Source organism: Patagioenas fasciata, chromosome 9 (genome assembly GCF_037038585.1).
Source record: "Patagioenas fasciata isolate bPatFas1 chromosome 9, bPatFas1.hap1, whole genome shotgun sequence".
Classification (NCBI taxonomy): domain Eukaryota; kingdom Metazoa; phylum Chordata; class Aves; order Columbiformes; family Columbidae; genus Patagioenas; species Patagioenas fasciata.
Genome location: NC_092528.1, coordinates 27,469,992 through 27,493,080, shown reverse-complemented (window position 1 = coordinate 27,493,080; position 23,089 = coordinate 27,469,992). Strand labels below are relative to the sequence as shown.

Below are 23,089 nucleotides of genomic sequence, written 5' to 3'. Positions count from 1 at the left end.
TACACTGCCTTAAGGTTTATTTTCCAGCTCCAGCAAAAGTCATGACAACTGCTGTAGAAATTCTGTGGCCCAAATTAGTTCCTCAAGCAACGCAGCCTTTGTTGGCTCTGCCAAACTCTCAACATGTCCCAACCACAGTGGCAGCTGCTGTCACCCTCCCCTGCCCACCCTGGCACTGTCACCTCCCCGCTGTGCCAGCGCAACCCCTGTCCCGTGCAACAGGGCTGGATCCAGCACAGAGTGAACAGGTACACTTATAGAGCACACGGTGTGTTTGAAAAGGAAAATTACATTAAAATAATGCTTTGCATTGGACACATTGTCCAGAACACGTTTAATAACTCACAGCCCCCTGAAATCAGTGGGAAATTCAAAGGGAGCACAACGCAACCTCCTGCTTCCAGATTACGCTGCTTTAAGACAAAAGAAACAACACTTAACCAAAGACGTTTAGTTGAAGACTTACATATAAAAGGTTTGACACTGCTGTGGATGTGTTTATGCTGTTTGAGGCCTGAAGAAGTGGCAAAGGTTTTGCCACACTCTGGACAAGCGTGAGCACGAGCCCCAACATGCTGGGAACGAATGTGCCTCTGAAGGTTGCTGGGGTCCGTGAAAACCTGCTAGGAAATGAGTACTGATTAACCAAGAAACTTGACTGCGGAAGAAGTCAGTTATTATAAGAGTCTTTTAAAATTCAAACCTGGGAGCTATTTGGGAGTATTTAAGATTAAAAACCTCACTAATCGGCGTCAATGGGAGCTGTGCCTGCAGGATGGGGCCTCAGTTTCCCACAATCAGCCAAGTATTTGCTGGATCTGTTAACCCCTTGGCAGTCACAAAAGCAGTTGCATTTGACCCTGCCATTAGAAATTGTGCTTTTGAGGTCAGGGACTTCATAGAAAATGAGTCAAAATGTGGCTGCTTGAAACCTCTAAGCACTACTGCAATAGAAATACTTTATAGTGACAATTGAGTTCATGACAGTGAGAAATCCTGTACACGACACAATCCTAGCACCCAGGGCTTGGTCGCATCTTAGGAGTGTCAGCTCAATATAAAATTCCCAGTACTGCAGCAAATCTACTTAAAAACAAGAAAGTCCTCATGCAAAAGGCCCAAGCCTTGGGAATCTGATAAAAAACAATGCAAAGCACCACATCCCATATACATCATCTACTCAGCAAACCTGGTGCTGGGAAGTGATAGAGATGCTCTAGAGATGAGAAGTCCCATTGCTATTATTTTGATATATATTGCAGTAGTGTCCTGAAGTTTCTGGTCCCAGGGTTGGCACTCAGCCTAGGGAACCCATCGCCCAGCATCTCCCCAGGGCTTCTTGCCCCTCGGTGATCCTCTTACACCCCACTGGTCCTCACAAGACACCAAACCCTGAGCCTGGAGAAGCTCAGCATCCTGCATCGGAGCTCATTGCAGACTCCACAGCCATTTCCAAATCCAAAGGGGTAGAAAAATAACATATTGATAAAATAGAAGCGTAAACCCTTGAGAAACCATCTGGAGTGTGACAGAATCCCTACACCCTCCTGCATCCCGGCCCTGGGCATCACCACTTGCATGCTCCCATGCATTCAGAAGCACAAGAACTGCCAGGCAGCCTACAAATTCACTGTACCTTGGCACAGTTTTCACACTCATAGTGCTTCCCACTGTCATGCGACATTTGGTGGCGTATCAAGTTGGACTTCCAGTTAAAAGCTTTGGGGCACTGGTCACACTTGTACTCCCTCTCCTCGCTGTGTGACAGCATATGCTTCTCCAGGCTGTGGAAACAAGAAGAGTGTCCAGTGAGGTCAAACACACAGATGGCAGAGCACATAATTACAGAAAAAAAAAGCCCCAAAGGCCAAATCCTGACAGACACAAGTCCTTTGAGTACCAGGTTCATCCCAGCCATGAAGCAGAACATCCTCCTCCCTACCAGAATAACACATCGTCTCATGTTTTGCCACTTGCAAATGCTCCTGGAGATGCTGCTGCCATTGCTCCCTAAGGAGATTATTTAATACACCTCTCAGTATTTCTCTGGTAATTCTTCCCTGCAATCTGAATTATTTCTGCTTTATAAATTTCCCTCTAAACACACCTTGGATCCCACCACCTGATAGAACTTCACTCTTTTGATGAGAGTTGATTTTTCCTATAGCAGAAATAGATGAGGATTAACTCGACTGGAGAAGGACAAAATCAGCATAAGAAGCCTGTAAATACAGTACACTACAACTGGAGTTATTCTTCATTATTATAAATTGTGTTCAATTGTGCAGCTGTTTATTCATTCCTTAGCAGTTTATTCAGTCTATCAGTAGGGTATTCAATCACCACTTAATTTCTGTTGCACATCTTTGAATTAATTTTTGCCTCTGAATTTTATGGATTCCTGTATTATTATTCATTCATAGCAAATATATATATTTTTAAACACTTGTATTGCTTGTTCACACACAGGGTCATAACTCACAGCATAGCTCGAGGAAAGATCACTACATAACGTAAGAGTGGATTCATGGAAAATCCACTAGAAATTGGGATTTTTAGCCTGGGATGTCAAACTGTCTGAATCTTTCCTCATGTGAAGCTCCCACTGATCTCTGCTGAATTAGTGGACAAAACCTGTTGGGTTTAACGTCTTGTTTGGTTTGTACAGCTCAAATAGCAACCTCCATTCTCAGCCACAAGTAATGGAAATGCTTTAACCCAAGGATGCTCCTTACTTCTACTCCTCTCAGACTCCTTCCTTCAGGGTGGGGGGAAGTAAACTCTGGCTTACCCTCTTAATACTTCTGTAACAATCAACTCTCCATCATACACTGGTAAACAAATTTACCATAAGACCTAGAAACTCTTGTCCCTGGTTGTGGCACCATGGGGTACATAATCTGCCATCAGCACCGGGCAGTCCTGGCCCCCAGATTTCCATCTTCCTGCTCAGCTCTTTCCCCATTTAATTACGTACACCCTCAAGCATGGCTCGTTCAGGCCTTTTGTTTTATATAATCTGGATATAGCACACTTTGGTACTTTTTTTTGCTGTGAACTGTCTTTGTGGTGTATTAGCCTTTCAATAATTAAAGAGTTCGGAGAATGACTGCATTCTCTCTCATTTTTCACTCTTTCTCACAGTACTGACCATCTATTTATGACAACTCCTTCTTTGTTTTCTGCCCTTTCTCTTAAATATTTAATATTTTAAGCTAAAGTTACATTTCCTCAATGATTCCCATATGTTAGATATCGTCCCCTGGTTCATGGGCAGAAAAGAAGTTTAACACCGAATAACTCACGATGTGGAAAAATGTTGCAGCCCAGGCTCCTGTCTCACCCACACTGCTGCAACCCTTTCGATTTGATCTGCCTCCATCAGCCCTTTCAAATCAATCACTCTGAGTGAAAATTAGACATGCGGAGCTGCATACTGCTCAACATCCGCCGGTGAATAAGACCTGCTGTCTTGCACAAATTAACCAAGTATGTGCGGAGCAATGTTTGACACGCCATGTTTTAATTCTGGCGGCGTTAATTTGGCAGAAGCATAAAGATCAGGTCATAACACTACACTGATCTGAGATATCTCAGCATTACTATCAAATGTTGCCTGAGGTGAACCTTCCCTCGTCATGAAAGCATCAAGATGTAAATCTGGAAGGGGTGTCCTGCAGAAAACCCTGTGCACTCTCAATACCTTCCAGTAATTTTCAAAATTTGTTGTAATCTGCACTGCAATACATTATTTTTAAATAGCCACAAAAAACCCCGCTGCGACAGGGAATATGTAAACGGTCTTCAGCTTATAGAAGTTGTACTTTGTATTTCCATTCTATATATATTTCAGGTACACATGCACATGGGTCTGTTTAAAAAAACAACTATGTATATAAGAAAAAAATGAACCCTGGTATTTCAAGACAGTATGGCTATAAATACATATTAACCTATAGACTTATATATGTTAACATCTACAACCCACCTCTAACTAGTGTGGCTTGTTTGCAAAGACAAAATTGGTAACACCAGTGAACACCACTTAGAGATGTTCTAAGTTATTTCTACCCAAAATTAAGAGTCCAGACCTTAGCTGATCTGAACAATAATCACTCCTCTCATCTCACTGCAACCAGCCCAATCCATGCCAGCTAAAGGTCTGATGATCAGAAGATCCAGTTCTTAAGGACAAGGATCAGATTTCTGATTTATTGAGACTCCATTGCTTTCTATGCCATAAAACATCAACCAGCACAGAAGTCATATTCATCTTCGGATTGTATAGAAGATGAAGGTATCAGATTCTCCCTGGCTGATACCCAGCATGATCTGACTGAAGACATTACAGATTTTGCCTCCTTCGATCATGTTTTAAGCATCTACTCCTACCTTTGTAAGTCTGGGAAGACTTGGTCACACTCTTTACACTCCTGGATTTCATGCACATCCCGAAGGTCATTCTCATTCTCAAGCTTTTTCTGGAAGTCCTCCTCCACCATGGAGAAGGCGGAGTGGGGTGTGCTGCAGGGGAACTTCTGGTGGTCTACAAGCTCAGCCTTGGACTCAAAGAGCTGGTCGCAGTCCTCGCAGCGATACTGGCGCTCCTCTGGAAGACAAACAAGTTGGGCATAGGGAAACCATGTCAGTTTTCAGTCATTTTTAACTACCATCCTCTCAGGAGTTCCGTGACGGTGTGATTAAATAAATGGCGATTCAATGGCAAGGCAAAGAACCTCAAAAAAACCCAAAGATGCCTTAGAACACTTAAAAATAATGCTTTAATTCTACAATATCTGACAGTGCAGTCCTGCCTGGGTGACATCCAGTAGGGATCCCTAACATTGGCTTAGTACAAAAGTCAGTGTGTTTATAGCCCATCCTAAATGGTGATATACGGGGTCTGAAGTGGAGATCCAGTGGAAGCTGTCAGTCTCTACCTTTCTGAATGAAGGAGATTGACTTGGATGTGAACATCAGCACCTAAAATAGCCAAAAGGGTGCTTATAGAGTTTTAAAAAGGTTATAGAGTTTTATTTCTATCTTTTCCGACAACCAACCGTGTTCAAGTGAAGCCAGAGACACATGAAGTTGCTTTAATGAAGACAGGGGACCTTGCTTTAAATTCCATAAAATTGGTCACAATGTGTTTCTTACTAAAAACGGGTGTAAAAGATCACTCAGGTGTCACTTTGGAGTGAATACTGCATTCCATTAATTAGCAATTCCTGCAAAATCATGGATTAGCTAAAGAAAATCTCCAAAAGCAAACTTGTAGAATAGCATCCCATGGTATTTTTTTTCTGCTGAATTTTTCTCCTGATGGTCCATACAAGGAGCCAGATGCTCTGGTTTGGTTCCAGTGTTACCTACCCTGCAGATATAAATGCCCAGGGCCTCTGAGTCAGAAAGGCACTGAGGGGTCTGACTGAAATCTCAGTGTGTGTCGTTGGTTGCTACTTGAAGGTTGAGTGGATCCAGAGTAAAATCCATCAGGGTTCTGTTGCCTGCTGTCCATGAGCAATACTTTGGCCCAGTCTGCTTCTAGATTAGCCCTGTGTGACATATTCCTGTGTGTGTCTGCGAAGATTTCCTCTGGTGGCATTTATACAATAGCTACTTGACCATAGCGACTAGGTGTGGAAAACACAATGCTTGAAGAGGGGAACTTCTTTAGCAATAACTAAACAAAGTTACTGCTATGGAAAACAAAACAAAACAAAAAAAAACCAAAACCCACAAATGTATAAAACCAAATTACAATGAATGAATAATCCCCACCTTTTTTCAGGAGAACAAAAGATACTAGTCTAAATGTACAGGCAGCTATAAAAAAAAAAAAACACAGCCCTGGGAAAACCATGGTGTACAGTCCCTAAATCCTTGAGAATTTGTAAAACATCCACATTGGCATAAACTGCAACCTCATGGGCATGAAGCAGATATCCCACGCCCTCTCTTGCTATGGTTGGATAACCCACTGCCCGACAGGTACTGGAGCAAAAGGATCTTTTGAGATGGGGGACAGGCTTGTGGTCACCCAACCTGCAAACAATGAGCAACAGCTCAGGAGTTTCAGACCTGGAATCCATGTGTTGGATGAGTAGTGATTAAATGTCAGGAGGAACAATGGCTCAAATGTTCTCACAAGTGACAGCAGCATTAACAACATGAGATTTTCTCATTTCAAGAGGACAGAATAACAGTGTTTGACTAATTGACAAAAAATAACCTATAATCCAAGTCTATACATTGTTGTCCTGCAGAAACAGCACAGCCTAGAGATAACAACAGGAACCCTTCTTCTCCTTTTGCAATATACACAAAATTATCAAGATTCAAACTCAAAGCCTACTACAACCCTCGGTTACATCTGCAGACCTGTGTTTCTGTTGTGGACGTTTGAGTAAGTGAGGATAAAATCTGAATGACTTCAGGAGTTGCAAGGATGCAATGCTGAGAAATATTGACTGTGCAATCTAGAGATCGCCAGATTAGCAGGTAGAAAATGCAACGTCAGATAAGTTGCATTCAAATGCAACACTGAATGAAGCTGCACACGAGCATTAGTATCACTTTTGAAAGCAAACTCACCCTTCAGAGGGACTGAAGGAGTCATGATAATACCAGACTAGTTTATTCACTGAATACCTTCAGATAAACAGGCAGAAGTTAGACAAACACAATTGTGGTCCAGCTTTCCTCCCCGGCTAGACTGAAGCCATCCTGGATTTCAAAAGAATTCCTACAGAGGAGAAATCTCCCTATCTTTTTTTGCCGAATTTAAATAATGCTTTCTATTAGATTAGACAGTAAGAAGTGGCTAACCATGAATGTCCGGAGCCATTGTTTCATGCGAATAATCTTCACTCTTCATGAACAGTAAGAGCTCCTCTCCTGGTTCAATATCTGCTACCACTCTGTAGAATATCTGGAAAATAAAAAGAGACAACAACATGACTACCACAAAAGACAAAGAGGCATAAACCACTGCCAGTGAGTATTACAAGATCGAAACTGCATGGCCAGACCCTGTCCCATTGTGGGTGCTGGTTGTTGGTTGTTGGAGAAGTGCCGACTTTGACTATGGCAGGTCTGCTCCTCCCAGCCCCAAAGCTGCTGGAGCGTTGGGTGCTGTGAAAACCAAAAGGACAATTGCTTTCCACAGCCTCTGCTGCAAAATCGGTTACATGACAACCGCAAATACCACCAGCAATTTGCATGCTTAGTTATACCAAACCCATGTAGCCATAAAACGCATCCCTGAGAAACCTGCATAGATGAAATCACTCTTGTGGCACTGGGAACAGCTACTAAAACTTTCTTGAGAAGATGCTGCGAATTAAACAGTGGGCATCCAACCCCTCCATTTCAATCATCTACACAGTCCAGAAAATCACTTATAGAAACCAGTGCACCTGGTTACTCTGTACCTTCAAACAGGAATCAAAGGAAAAATCAGTCCCAGATGAAGAAAAGCCACCAGCAACCAAAGCAGCTGGTGACAACTCTGGTCAGTGGCACCTGGTCCCCCCCGTACAGGTGACACTGGGTCTGTGTTTGTCGTTGGGAAGGAGCCCAGCGGAGAAGCCAGGGGCTGCTCCCTGGATCTGTGCACCCAGAGCAAGCACGTGCCGGCACCGGGAGGCTCTGCCGAAAGGAAATTCCCAAAATCCATGTGGCTGCTTTCTGTCTCAGCAGGAAATGTGAAGAGCACTAAAAAGCTCCACGAAGCAGCTTAAATAAATATTAGTAACTTCCTTGGGCTTTGTTAAACAAAAACACATGACATCTCTGTTTCCTACGCTAAAAACCGATGCATTTGCATTTTCTCGAATGAATGTATTTTTAAATTTTTCACTCTCAAACTCTTAACTCTCAATACCCATTTCAGGGCAATGTGAGAAAGGCAGAAAATCACCTCTGCCTTTTAAAGTTAAACAGACGGGTTTGTCACAAGCCAGGTACAAGTATCTAGAGATGAGCGGGTATTTTCCTCACCCAGCCACACATGAACCGTCACCCATAGGGTGGCCCCAGCAGCCGAGCACATACCGATGTCCTCCAGGAGGTGGCCGTATAGCCTTATCGTTTCTTTCTGCACAAGCAGCCTTTGCCCACAGATCTGGGCTAAATACCTAAAAATAATGAAATACGTTGCATTTTCCTCGGATATGTTTTCTTTTCTTCACTTTGTCCCAAAACCGCTCCAGAGGAGGCACATGTGAGTGATGGTGAAGGCTGCCAGGGCCAGCTCCTCCCACCACCCCAGCGCTCACCCCTCTCCAGGTGCCAGGAGTGCTGGGAAAACACATGGGGCACAAGATACCCATGCCACAACCCCTTGGTAATGGCAAAATTTCCCCATAGAAGCCAGGAGAAGGAATCTATGGGCAGCTTGATCTGCCCAGGTTGTACCTCCCTCCTCTTTCACACCATCATCAGCTGGGTCTGCTTGGGCTTGCCATTTTTACCCCATGTTGAGAGGATTTTGAGCTCCACTGAGTATTTTGAAGGGTGCAAGGAGCCAAAAGAGCCACAGCAGGGTCTCATGCATGTCTCTTCATGCAGTCAGGTGAATACTTGGTACCACAATCCCCTCTGGAGCTGATGCTGCCCCAAAAGACATAGGGCTGGTGTGCTGGGGATGTGGCCAGGGCAACGCAACTCATTTGATCAAAGGCTGAAATACATATAAGTGAAGCCAGCTTTTAACTCCTGCAAATAAATCTGGTCAGTGCTGCATCCAGTGAATATTTTTTAAGCTAAATATATTCAAAAACAAGGTTTTTTATTCAGAAGTGTAATGGTCTCCACATATCCAAAAGGGAAGTTGCAGTCCGATCTATGGAAGATAAGCCAAGTTGCTGGTTGGCCCTGGGTGGAAATCGTACGTACAAGTCACGCGGCATTGGACACTGACCCAAGAGACTTCTGCAGACCTTCCAGCTATGACAGCACCCAACTCCCACTTGGGGTGGGAACAGGATCAGGCCCACCCCTTGGCCTCGTGGGACCTCCACGGACTCAAAGGGGACTGTGCCAAAGCTCCTGCTCTGCCCAGGACCGATCTGCCCGGAACTTGCCTTGGTGCTGCCGGTTTTGTGTCACAGTCGGGTAAACTCAGCTGTTCCTCTGAGGTCAGCAGTGCATCCACACCCGAGAACAAAGAAAAACCACAGCGAAGCCTTCTCCAGTATTCTTCCTTCTCTTCTCATGCTGTCCTATCAAAGGTATTTTGACAGACCTTTTCACCTCTTGTTGCAAAGTGAGGACACATGGACTGTCCAGTGGCATAAAGAGGGTCTTGTTCACAAAGTGCTGTGCTGAGGTCCATCACGTCTCTTCGGAAAACCCCAGTACGATGCAGCATCTTTCTTGCAGCTGTGCGACAAATCCCTAACTAGGGTGTAAACTCTGCAGCCAATCGTCCTGTGTTGGTATTTGAAAATATCAGAGACGATTAAGCTGCTCATCAGAAACTACCTGGTCAGCCTTCGTGTAATTCAGCGGGCAGACAGGATGCGAGTACCCAAAAAGCTCCATGCTTCAGGTTGAGTGATGTTTCTGTATTTTGCATCCTGGAACTGATGCTCTTCAAAGACAAGGTCCAAGTGACAGATTTCCATCTCTGGCATTTTGACGTTATTATTATTAAAATACTAACTTTAATAATTATTATTAAAAATAGGTTTTAAAAAAACCCAAGTACACTAATATTTTATACATTAGGTCGTGTTCCACAGAGGATCTAAAACAAAACACATTGAACTTCAAACCAAACCGATCGCACAGCTAAATTTAATCTGATTTTTATAGCTGTCCTTATTACTTAATGTGAAAAGCTTTTTTCTCACTCTTCCCACTTAAAACCTCCTAGAATTACATTGTTTGAGAAAAAACAAGAAATTATCTATGTCCCATGGTAATGAACTACATTGCTCAAGTTCTTAAGGAGCAGCAGCCTCCTGAAAGCAGGCGGCATGGGGGTCCAGCCAGCCCCCGATGGGAAAACTCAGAAATGACCCACCAGGTTCCCTCCTGGCTGCCCTTGCTTTGCCACACCAAAATAACCTCTACCATAGGCAGTATTTTCAGTATTAGGAGACAGTAATATAAAATAAATGGACTCTTCTATTGCAAAGTTTGAAGATTTCTTGAACGCAGCCCTGACTTCACTGTAATTAATGAAAGGTTTTAATTTTCTGACTTTCACCTCTTTAGCCTACCAAGCCCATTTTGTTACCTGACTTTCTTGGGTTAACTTGCACTCACAATGCACAAGCAACTTTTCTGGAGTTCTGCTATGGATCGGCTATTAGAAGTCATTTATTTTTGCACGGAGATAACAACAATTTAAACTTTATAAGCAAATATATTTGACCTTAGAACTTGATTCTCATTGATTTAAGCCTGCATTTAATCAAAAGAACTGGAATCTCTAATTTTGAAAATGGCACGTGCCCAACCATTGCTGCTTTGGAGAAGCATTTATGGATAAGAGAAATCCACATAAATTAGTCAACTAGTAGTTTTTTTAGCACCAGTTTGCCTCAAGAAGTATAGGAAGAGCTGCTGCACAGTAGAGGAACAACCAGAGTGTGGGGGGGAAATACAAGCAAGGTCCAGATGCTCATTTCACATGCCCTGGGATCAGCGGTGTGTGACTGCAGTTTATATAGGAAGAGCAAAATCGGATCCAGATCTGGAAACACTTTCAAAGTTCAGAGGGTCTGAGGTGGGGAGAAGTTGGGGGAGGCCTAACTCATCAGTCCTCTGTGCCTGCCTACACCACAGGTCATATATATTTATGCTACCGAGCAGAAGTAAAAGCTCCCAAACTGCAAAGCTGTAAAGGAAAAGGGGAGGGGAAAAAAAAAAGGAACACACGCAATTTACTTTTAAATGGATGAATAAGACCTCATTGTTATGAATCCCAGTTTACTTTTCCTGGTCAGGCACTTGAAATTTTATTTATGCTTAATAGACTGCATTTGGCATGTGTAAAGATGACAGAAGCGTGAATTATGAATGACCTTCAACCTATTCAGGAAGTTGTAATAATTGAAATAATAGCGAAAACGCACTCCCCGCGAGCTCGGGCCGGGGCCGCGCGCTTGGCCGCTGCCTCCTGCGAGCTTTGAAGTGCCCCGGGATCCCGGCTGCCCCGCCAGGCCTGCACCCCCGTGTCTGACCCCCCAGCTCCTGCCCAGCCTGTGCCCCGGTCCCCAGTAAGGTTTAACCAAAGGATGCTGGTTTGGGGAGGGAAAAGCAACACTTCAGCCAAGACACCAGCTGCTACACATGCATCTGTTCTGCTCAGTCCTGAAGAGGAGTTGTATTCCATTGCACCCAGCTAAACCCTTTATTCCTGTGTATAGAAGAGCTTTGGAAAACACTGCACATGCCCCAGTGCTGCCTGAGAAATTCAGATTTTAGGGCAGGTGAGAGATGCTGCTCAGAGCCAGTGCTGTTTGTACTTTAACCCCCAATGTGATGTATTGAACTTAGAGCTACTGCTGTGGGGCAAGGCACCAAGTGACCATGTCCTGCACCACACTGGTGCAAGTGAGAGGACCAAGCAAAGGAATCCCTCCGGATGGGATGGTGGGTAGGAGCAGAGGATCCTAAAGGTAGAGCACACTCTCTCAAAAGCCTGGCGAAGCCCACCAGCACCCACAGTGCTGCTGCTCCTGCACTGACATCCAGTGACTGACGGGTCTTAAATACAATGCCATGAGTACAAGTACCCCAAACACGGCACTGGTCCCATTTCCCAGCAACTTTTGGGGACTGGGGTACCGGAGGGGAGCATGTCTCAAACCTGGGCAGGAAAACAAGCACCCAGAGAGGAGGAACATGCTGCCAACTGGCATTGACCTCTGTGCTGCTTTGGAGCAAGAGTGGAACCGGCCTGAAAAGCAAAACAAATTAAATGCCTAAAACTAATAATAGGTGTTGTGTTCAAGGAGCTTGATCGAAATCAGGATTTATGCCCACCAGAAAAATGGGAAGGACGAGCGAACACATAACCTCACAACAAGCCATAATTAAACATTTGAGGGAGAAAAAAAATGAAAAGAAAAAGGTCCAAACAGCAAAGCTTCAATTTTAGCTCCTGTGATGAACAACTTCTGCAGCTGGAAAACTATGTGATGAAACCTGAGCCAAGTTCTTCTTGCCATACTCAGGCAAATGATAAATTGAAATGAACTGGAGTTTTTTCAAGGGCTAATGTAGAGGAGTCCTTCCTGAGCGCTGTATCAGACCCAAAGAAAACTTTAGCAAAACTCCACAGGCAAAACTCGGCAAATGTCTGCATGCAAGTGGCTGCAGGGGCACGGGTGGGAGCCTGGTGAGAGGAGGGACCTTCCCCTTCACCCTACTAAGATGGTGAAGGAGCATCACCGTGCTTAGCACCAGGACTGCGAACGCCTTCCTTCCTCATTTCCAAAATGCCCCAAAACTGCCAAAGCAGATCAAGTAGGAGGGGGTTGGAGCAAGGACGTTCTCCTGAAATGGAACCTCATTTTTCCACCTTCTGAGGCAAGAGGTGCCTCCTGCTCCCCTGACGTGAGGAGGGAGCTGGGGGATGTCCCTCCACAGGACACCCTTTTCAGTGTCTTGGGGGCTGCAGACCACCTCCCCAGCGATACTCATGTCGTCTTCCATAGTAGGCAAATTTTAGCCTCTGTGGAAGCCCTGGGTCCAGGTGATGGGCTGCCACATCCAGCCAAGCTGCTCCAGCCCTGCAAGACCTCCTGCTCGGGGGTTGCTGACACCAATGCCAGACCACAACTTCTGTGTGCCCACCAGTCCTCCTGAGATGACCTCACCATGCGATTGTCTTCTAACATCCCATATCCCACCTTCACTCACTAACCACATGATGTGCCAAGTGAGTTGCAGCCTCGTCCTGGCTCTGTGGACATGAATAATCCTCAATACTCTTTCTGGTGAGCATAAGAGTATGGTTTGACAACTCTCATCACAAAAAAGGGCATTTTTAGCTTAGAGACGACATGCTTTACCTCTTTTATTAAACACAAATCGCCAATAAAAACTTATCACTTTGTAGAAATGGCAACAACTCGTTGCCAGTTTTGGTTCTGAATGATTTCTTTTAGGTCACGTCAGGACAGGCCAACACTGAGAGCAGTAACAGCACCAGAGCATTAAGCTCCAGATAACACAGACAGACATAAAGACCAGGCAGGAGTTTCACCCCCAGCCTCAGTTCTAACTGCAATAAGTGGAAAATCACCACCGACGAGCTCCTCGTTCCACCAACCTCACGTTAACACGACCCCGCTGCACTGGAGACAGATATTCAGTGGGAGCCAGATTAAGCTTTATTTGCTTAATAAACTAATAAGTCACAGGAAGAATCACAGCAGAATAGGGCCCCGTATGAGCTCAGCATGCCAGTGCCCTCCTGACCCACAACAACCAAAACCTTAATTTCATTCTCCAACAACAAAGCCTCCAAACTATTCCTTAAACCCACAACTTTTGCAGGTGGTTGTGTGTCCGGGGCTGCTGGAGGAGCCTGTGCCGTTCCCCGCCTGCCGCGGAGGTGGGGGCAGCGGCAGTAAAACCTGAAACACGAAGCTGTGTCTGCAGATTAAAAGGGTTTGTAAAACGTGTAAGATGTGATCAGATCTGGTGAAACCTACAGCGGTAAGTTCACTCGTGTAAGTTTATATCGCTGACATCGGGCATGTTGTTAAGAGTGTAATACTACTGGTTTTTCTCTCGTTGCGCTGGAATATACTTGAGGATAAGGAAACAAAACACAGACAAAAAAGAAACCCAAAAAAACCTATTTCAGCAAAACCTCAGTAAACTGATCTTGAGCCACTTGGAGTTTTCCATGGATAAATCAAAGAGAATCTTCAGGAGCTGCTTTTTGGAGGGGGAAGAGACCTGGAAGCTCAGGGCAGTTTCACAGCATTATGTGGCTGGATCACTGGTAGAGCTCTGCGAGCAAGAAGCGAGATAAAAACAATACTCCGGAGTTTTAACTTCAACCGCTACCAACTACGTTTCTTAAAAGAAAAAAAATATTAAGAAAAAAGACAGTATTTTTGTATAGCTTGAAGGTGACCGTGATCCCAGCCTGAAAATGTGCCTGGAATGTGTGACAACCCCTGACATGCTATGGCTATAGTCCCTACTATATTTGCAACCGCATTTTCATTAACATATGTATTTTTTTTAAAAAACGCTTTTGCTGGAATGCCAGCGTCGACAGAAAACCTAAGGGAGCTAATCATTTGAAAATATTAAAAAGTTGAACTAATAGATGTTTAATGATAACACAGGACAGTTGTTCAAGTTAGCAGAAACTGGTATTGAATCCTGACACATTCCAGGCCAACAACAGTGACAAGACTCTGCAGTTCTGCACACGCTGCAGGGTCTTTAGGGAAAGGGAAAAATAAGAGTGCCCTGTTTGTGGAATTTTATTATTCATATACATCTTGAATTACATACGTTCAGGTTAGATTGGGTATGACAGGAGATAAGAAGAAGACAGCAAAGAGAAATCCTAGATCAACTTCGCTTGAAATTAAAAAAGAAAATCAAATAAAATGCAGCTTTTAAACCCTACTCCACCTCCAACCAAATGAAACGTGAGTTGTACCCAGTGTGCATGTTTTGACTGCATCCCACCATTATTGAGCTGTTCGTCTTAGAAAGCTCATTTATACAGTCATAAGAGCGAGCCCAGGCCTTTTGTAAAGTTGATCCTAAGTGATGAAACTTAACCCCAACCGTGAGTCAGGGGGTGGGGTGGTACGTCTCTGCAAAAAGTCCAACAGAGAAAACAACGCAAAATGTTTTTCTTTCACTCTTTTTGTTAAATACAGAAGGTAGAGCTTAGCAGAGCAACTAGATTACATATCACCCCGAGATTCATGTGAATTCTGCCTCAAGCAGTCTGGGAATCGTACCTATCTGTCAGTCAACTCGAATTTAGCAGCAGAAACGTGCGGGCAGCACAAGGCAGGGAGCGCCGGCAGGATCTTTTACCTTCTCAGGTACAGCCCAATGTTTGCTTGTGAATTTTACAGATGAGTTGAAGCAATTAGAGGTGAACAATTACTGCTGATTGAGTGTCTGTGCCTCAGGAGCGAGCAGCATCTCCCAAAATGGGGATGCTCCCTGTGTACCCCGGGCTGCCGAGGCACTTCTTATTCCCGGGGGAACCGGGGTGTCCCCACACCCCACACCGGCTGTGGCTCCAGCATCATCCCTGCCCTCCAGCTCTAGCTGCGACCACCGATACACATCCTAGTGCTTTCACCCTTTTTCTTTTATTTTATTTAATTTTTTCCTTTATTTTTTTCTTTATTTTTTCTTTATTTTTCCCCCTATAAGCTACAGCAGCAGCCTGACCCCCAGGCAGCCCCACGCAGTCCATACACACACATACGCACGCTCAGTCCTGACTTGCATTTGTCACTCCTTGTACACGCACACGTTTGGCCATGTAATGTCCATTTCCCAGTTTGCCTCCCTATTATATTTTATATTACCTCTGGTGAGCTTGTGCCAGAAGAAAGCAGAAGGAGGAGCTGTTAGAAAGGCTTTTTTTTTGCTTTAAGATTCAAGAGCACATTTTTAGCATTAACTTTTTAAGCTCTGGTCATAAAACGCTGGAGTACGCGCACAATTTTTGTGGGTAAATGTGCAGCATTTCTATAGGGCCGAACGAACAACAATCTCTTGCTGACAGCACCCAGTTCACAACACGCTACTTGAAAGACAACCAATTCTTAATTTGCAAATCTCAGCAACAATAAGCTATAAAAATATGGAATTATGAACAGCACGATACTGTGCAAAATAAATAACAAGTCTCCAGTGGATGAAAGAAATTATTGGCAGCGGTACAGCCACCATTACCAAATCTCAGAAATGTAAACAGTAAAAACAGAGAAAGTTACAAGCGCCATAACTTTCCTTCCAAAAACGTCAAAACGTGGGTCCGTGTCTGTGCCGCAGAGGTAGATGCTGCTGTTTCAGCCTCCCGTGTACTTTGAGTTACAGATCACCAATGCAAAGACAGTAAGTTGTTGTGACCAACGCATGTGATTCTACTTCTAATCTTTCCTATCTGTGTCAGCTCTTATTAAACATAAAATATTTGAATCTGCTGTTTCAATTGATCTGTGTAGTTTCCTTTTCATACCACCGCATCCGTAAATGCTCTGCATTGAATGTATTGGTTTTTGCTGTAAAGCATATTTCAACTCAGAAAACGTATTTCGTATTTACTAATAATATTTATAGTTTCTTCAGTTAAACCAGCTGCTACATAAAAAAGAAATCATGTCTCAGTTGGCTGGTTCATCCTGTGTTACGTGTGCTGAATTGTAAAAGTTGAAAATTAAAAAAAAAAGAAGTAATCTGAAAAAGTTATTTAAACTGTGTTTAATCAACTATCTCACATAAGAGAAACACATACTGCTGTGCTGGAAATAGCAGGCTGTCTCACATTCATTTCCTACACATAAGGAATTTGATTAGAAAGAATGATTTCTAATTGAAGCTTTGTGCCTGGTTGTGATTCTTCTTTCAATACTGTCAAGGCAATTAAATCAGCTAAAGATAATCTTTAACATTCACCTGATACAGCTAATTAAGTGGCGAAAAATGAAACACTGATTAAATGAATCGAATCCTATGTTGCAGGTAGTAAAGTTTAAATTGGAAACAAGAATTCACAATCAGTTGTTGCTTTGCTATTTTAGATATTTTTACTGGAGAGAAGTACAGTTTCTTAACCTAACTTCACCCATTAAAATATTTCATAACGGCAGGTATGACCCACAGACTAAAGCAAACCTTAACAAACACCTAATAACTCATCAGCATAATTGAAAACAAAATGCTTCACCACGTCCTTCCTCTGCCTATTCCAGCCATTTTTCCAACACACAAAGATAAATAACATTTCTGCCCAACAAAGAGTGGATTTAATTGCAATAAATGAAAAGAAAAAGAAAACTACTGAAGATCCTGATTCAGCATAACAGTATTCTGAGTTCTAGCAAAGTGTATGAGAAGGCATAATAACAAACATGCATGCGTGCATTCAAATCCAAAGTCCCATACATACAACTACATTGGCAGCATTATCAGTTTTGTGTCTTCTCCCCTATTCTTGCTATTAATTTCACATTACAGCTTCTGATCAATCCATCGGTTTAATGCAGCAATCCAAGTGGACTGGAACAGGAGCCAGAAAATGCTGCTAGTCCAAAAATCAGCAAATACAAGCTTTATATTCCTAGGACAGCAGTCCCAATTTTTAGCAGTTATAAGATTAAAAAAATTAAATAATAATAAAAATTAATTGAACAACAATGTGGAAAAATATAAAAATCATATTATCTGCCACCCATAATTGAAATTATTCTGCATTTCACATCTCTGCCTTATCTTTTGCCATAACAACAAACAGGCCAAAATCTGCTGTGAATTGCTGTTGTGGGGATTTTTTGTTTGTTATTTTCATTGACACCTTAAAGTTCCCTTAAAAAAATAGGTCCAGAAAGTGAAGCCCACATACCTGATCACTTATCTGACATGCAACAAGGTTGTGCTGATTGTAGCATCCAGCAAACTTGATATATTTGAGCCAGTTTCCGACATCTGGTTGACTGGCGTCTATGCAGAACTTCACATTGCAAAACTCATCCAAGATCTAAAAGGAAAAATAGAAAAGAGTAAATCTTTCTGTTGCTGTCTGTGCATACTACTCAAAGGATAAACCACGCATTTCCAGATATACAAATGGATAATAATAGTAACATAGAAAAGTTTCCTCAGAAACACACTCCTCTGGTGATATTTTTAAAAGAACGGCCAGAAAACATACACATTAATAACAGAACAATAAATGTGCTGAAAAAGGTTTTGACAAACGTTTAAATGTAATTGAGGCATCGCCTAACTATTGCTAAGAAACACTATGTTAATTTCAGAGGGATCTGATTTTTGATTTTAATTCATCAGTGACTCCTCACATTTAAAATTATTATTTAAATTAAATACCATGCTGTCAGGGAATATAACAAAATCTATTAACATAGGTGGTGTTAGCTTCATTTAAGTTTGTGTTTTGTTTCAGGATTTACGTTGTTTGCAGCACCCATTTAGTCTCTTCATATTTGTTGCTCTGAACCAAACTTTACTTGGTATGCAGTTATTTGTCTTGTTTTAATATTATGTTTCCCAAGCAGCCCTTCTGTGCAACACTTAAATCACTCCCCTGAATTGAAGCAAATAATAGAACTCCCTATGCCAGACTAAAGAAAATAAATGAAAAAACAATGTTAACACTTATGCAAAACATGGCAGCATTCAATACATACCAATAAATGGTTCCAATTATGCAGATAATAAACAAATACAATGAGATTACTAGTGGACAAGCTAAAGAGGATGTTCTGTTCTAATATTATGACAAATTACTAATCGTTACAAACAACTGAGTATCGTTATTTATTTGTGAGCTCTGACACCGGCCTATCCTCAACTTCCCTCAGCATCCAAGTGAGCCCACTGCTACATTTACAACTTCTCCGGCTTGGCACCGGCAACAAAATATCCGATTTTATTATGGAAAAAAAAAAAAAAGAAAAAGAAACAACTCAAAACACACGCCCCGAATGAAAAGGGAGAGGGAGGTTGTTTCCCCAAAGGGAAACGTTTGTATTCCCGTCCAGCCCCGGAGCACTTTTGGCCTCCGAGCTGAATAGCCGGGAACCCCGGCATTGTGTGTCACTGAGTTAATGAAAACCCACGGAAGTTTCCTATCAAGGGCTCACAATGCGGCCTCAGCCCGCTCACCTTCATTAATTAAACAGACCTCGCGGGTCGGACGGCCCCGGGGGCAACCCAGGTACGGAGGGTCACCGCCCCCAGCCCCGCCGCGCCCCCCGCCCCCGCTGCCAGAATCAGGCCCGTCCGTGGGGAACGGGGGTGCGAGTGGGTCCCTGTCTGCCCACCCGCGGCTGCCGAGCGTTGCCCCGGGACAGCCGGGTTTCTCCCCTCTTCCTGAGCAGCCTTCGCCCCCCACCAAAAAAAAAAGAAAGGGGGAAAAAAAAACATATCCCCGACCCCCTGGCATCCCGAATCCCAACGGAGCCGTGAGCGCCCCGCGGCCGCGCAAGTCGTGTTTTATCACCCGCGGGCGCTCACGTTGCCCCGCCGGCCGCACCTCTAGTTCTTTTTTGAAAGAAGGACGTTTAATTTTCCCTTTCAATGCAATCCCCGCTCTGCACCGATAGGGAGGGGGGAGCCTCACCCCCCTGCCCCCCGGGACGGCGGAGGAGGATCTGCCCGGGGGCCGGCGGCGCGACGGGCACCGACGGGGCAGGACGGCCCCGTCCCGCGGGGCCGTGGGCAGCGCAGCCGTCGCGCTCGGCGCTCTTACCTTGTGTCGCCAGGAGCCTGCGGGGGCAAAGAGAGGGAGAGAGGGAAAAATATCCTTCAGGCGGCTGGAAGCAACATCTTGGCGTCAAACGCGGGCGGAGGCCGCGACCGTCGGGGTCCGGGGCTGCGGCGGGCGGTGCGGGGGCGCGGTGCGCTCCACCATTTGTCGGGGGGCGGCGGGGGCCCGGGGCACCGGGCAGGGAGACCGGAGAAGGCTGCCGGCCCTGGAGGGCTCAGCGGCGGCGTGGCTCGGCGGATTTCTGCCGGCTCGCCATCACCTTCCCCTTTCGGCCCCTCCTGGTCTTATCGGCTGGTTTAGTGTGTGTGTGCGAAGAAAGTTATCGGGAGAAGGAGGGAGGAAAAGGAAAGGAAAAAAAAAAAAAAAGAAGAAAAAAACAACCCAAACCCCACACAACCGTCTTTAAGATAAAAGAAAAAAAAATAAAAACAACAACAAAAAACCCCAGCGCACGCCGCTCAACAAAACAAACTTCTTTCACTTCTCCGCCGGGGATGGGAGAAAAGTGTGCGTGCGTGGGCGGGCGGCTCTCCCCCTCCCCACCCCCGCAGCCTGCCCGCGGCGCTTCTTCCCCGCCGCACCCCCGGGCAGCGCCCGGCCCTGCCCGCCCCCCCCTCCCCGCCCACCCCGTCGGGTCCTGCCAGCCCCGCCGCTCTACTTTCGGGCACTGTCTCTTTAAAGCGGGGCAGCCCCGGCCGCGCCGGCAGCCACCCGTCCCCCCCTCCGCTCCCAACTCCCCCTCCCGTCCCGGGCGGCGGCGGCGGCGCTCCCGGCGCGCTTAAAGCGACAGCGGCCCCGCGGCCGGGGGTCACCGCCAGGTCGCGGAGAAGCGGCCCCGCCGCGGGGGCTGACCGGCAGCCCGCAGGGGCAGCCCCCCCCTCCCGGCCGCATCCCCCGGCGGGGGGCTGCGCGACGGTGCGCGGGGCCGCGGGCCCTCGCCGCTTGCCTCTATTTATACGCCGGCCATCCCCGCAGCGGGACCCGGGCGAGCGGGAGCCGCGCTGCACTCGCCCCGACGGCTTTTCCCGGCGCTCCAGGAGCCAGCGCGCCCGGCTCGTTACTCGAGTTATCCTCGTCATCGCCGTCACTGTGGTTATTAATAACAATTTTTAATAAAAAGCATTTTTTTTTCTTGCCTGGCCAATTTTCCCGACGACCCCGTTTGGTGCGGCGGAACCACCGCCCTGTTTGCCGGCGCTTCCTAAACTTTCTTTTTTCTTCTTTATTTATTTGGTAACGAATCCCATGAATGGAGCCGGGGGGAGGCTGCGCTCTGCCTGCCGGAGGGGGTAGCGGCCGGACCCGCTCCCACCCGCAGCCCCCGCCGGCTCCGGAGCTCTCCCGGCTTCGCTAAACGGCCCCGAAATCCCACCGCGACGCAAAGCCGCAAACCGGCCCGCAAAATTTGGCACCGCCCGGGCTAACTACGGCAAGATACATGTCTATATGTGTATTTTGGGGAAGAGGGCAGGAAAAAAAAAAAAAGAGGGTTGAACTATGTATTTTATTGCGCGATCCAGAAGTGCCACCCACTTTTTTTTTTTTTTTTTTTAAGTGCAAATATATTTCTCAGACTAAAAGTCGATTTTTCTTTCCCGGGGGGCCGGGGCAGGGGGAGGGCGAGAAGCCGGGTGACAAGAGATGATGATTAATTCGTCTCAGCGGCCTGTTATCTGTGACATTGAACTGTTATTTCAGATAATAGCTATTGTTCGAGGCGGGGAGGGGAAAGAGAAGGGGGAAAAATACCCCGCACTCAGGAGCAGTAGATAGGACAGGAAAAAATAAAAATAATTCTTAAAAATCCATTGTCAATAACCTCAAAAAACCTGGTGGGAGATTCCCATAGCAGCCGGGCCTGAGAACCGCGCCGCCCGCCCGGTTTGCCGGACCATTGATTTCCTGCCCTCCCTCCGCTCGCCCATTGTTGGAGCTTTTTTTTTCCTTCTTTTTTTTTTCTCTCTCTCTTTTTTTTCTTTTTTTTTTCTTTTTTTTTTTTTTTTTTTAATTTAGCCATAAATTGGACAGGCTCGAGCTATGAGCTGTTCTATTTTCTTCCTGTCAGGATGAGGGATTTGTTTTATGATGCATTGTGTATTAAATACAAGTAATCTGGGAAACTGATTGCTCGAGCCCATAGGCCTGATCACAGGCCCCGATAGGAGCCGGAGCGTCCCCCCTCCCCCCCAAGCCTCCTCTACCCCCTCCCTCGGCTTTTCCACAAAAGGAGGAAACGCCGGTGGATAAACAAAAGGGCCTCCCGGTACCGGCAAAGCGGGGCCGGCCGGCACCGGCGCTGCGCCGCCAAGGGGCCGTCGGCAGCCGCTAGGTGGCGCTGGCCGCCGGGACACGGGCGGGGAAGGGAGAGGGACCGGGACTGGAACGGGACTGGGGAGGAACCGGGAGCGGGACCGGGGCTGGGACGGGACTGGGGAGGAACCGGGAGCGGGACCGGGGCTGGAACCGACGCAAGCGGGTGGTGGGCAGCTTCACACCCGCCGCTACCCGGGTTTTTTTTGGGGGAAAACCCCATTTTTGGTAATTCCCCTTCATGCAGCGCTCATGTTTTGCCCCAGCCCGGGCGGAGGCAGCGCTCCCCGAGGAGGAAGAAGAGGAGGAGGAGGAAGGCACATGCCCCCGAGCCGAAGCGCAGTGAGAGGCGCTGGGCAACGTGGGGGCTTTGGGAGGCGAACCGAACCCCTCCACCGGTCGTGTAAGGGGACATACATACACATACATATTATTTTTCCCCTTTCAAGCAAGAATCTTTTAAATACATCTGTAGGCTTTTCTGTCTCCCTTTGGACAGTTTGGTAGGCGCTTCAAGAGGCCTAAATATTTCCACAGGGTCCCTTTTGCAATTGTTTATTTAAAATAAGTCGCTATATTAGTGGAGGCAGTAAGGAGTTAGTACTCGAGTCTGCTAGTAATTCCCACCAGGCTGTAAACTGATGCCTCTTTTAAGCCTTTAACTTCATGGTCGTCCCAGAAGTAAAAGTTCTCATAATGGAGACCCTATGGGCACCGTGCATTCCAGCACATCATTAAAGCAAAGCAAAGCAGCTCAGCCAAAGCCAGATGAAATAACTGCACTGTCCACTTTTAATGGGCTTCCTGTGGACAAACGCTGCAGAGGACAATGGTGAAAAATCAGACAAGTAGCTGGCGATTTTTTTAAATAACATAAATGTCCATATTAGGCTTAATATTATCCTTATGTTTATAGAGCAAGCCACTTCATAACCACATTTTTAAGTGGGGTTTAATGTTATATTTCTCAAGGTGACTAAACACAACATTGAGCATCCTGACTAACACTGTGGTGAGTGTTTAAAATACTGAGCGACTATATCAAGCGGGGAGGAAGAAAGGAAAAGCAAAGCAAGACAAACATACAGAAAACAACAGCCCTCTAACATATCCAAATACCCTGGCGCAGACCCAGGAAAACAACAACAAGCAGGTAAAGCGACACAGTTTCTGTACATTAATTCCTTGCACACCATGTTGTGGATATTAACTTAAAAAAAAAAAAAAATCAAGCAAAACCAGAAGTGTTGCTGCTTATTTCAAGGGGAAGAGCAGGACCTCTCCCAGCCCTCACATGAAGGAGCGGTGCTG

General features: G+C 45.6%; 1 protein-coding gene across 8 annotated transcripts in view; it reads right to left on the bottom strand.

Moving 5' to 3' along the window:
* MECOM (MDS1 and EVI1 complex locus) overlaps nt 1–23,089 on the bottom strand; it is a 336,599-nt gene that overhangs the window by 28,261 nt on the left and 285,249 nt on the right. For 3 of the 8 annotated variants that reach the window (XM_065844473.2, XM_065844475.2, XM_065844481.2), the window contains exons 3-7: nt 17,582–17,716; nt 6,829–6,931; nt 4,393–4,609; nt 1,637–1,784; nt 467–623 (exon numbers count right to left, since the gene is read on the bottom strand). In XM_065844473.2, coding sequence (XP_065700545.1) covers nt 467–623; nt 1,637–1,784; nt 4,393–4,609; nt 6,829–6,931; nt 17,582–17,716 — 760 coding nt within the window. Of the gene's footprint in view, nt 1–466; nt 624–1,636; nt 1,785–4,392; nt 4,610–6,828; nt 6,932–17,581; nt 17,717–18,386; nt 18,786–19,450; nt 20,021–23,089 lie in introns of those variants that run through there. The other 5 variants (XM_065844474.2, XM_065844476.2, XM_065844482.2 and 2 more) reach the window with 3 other exon arrangements.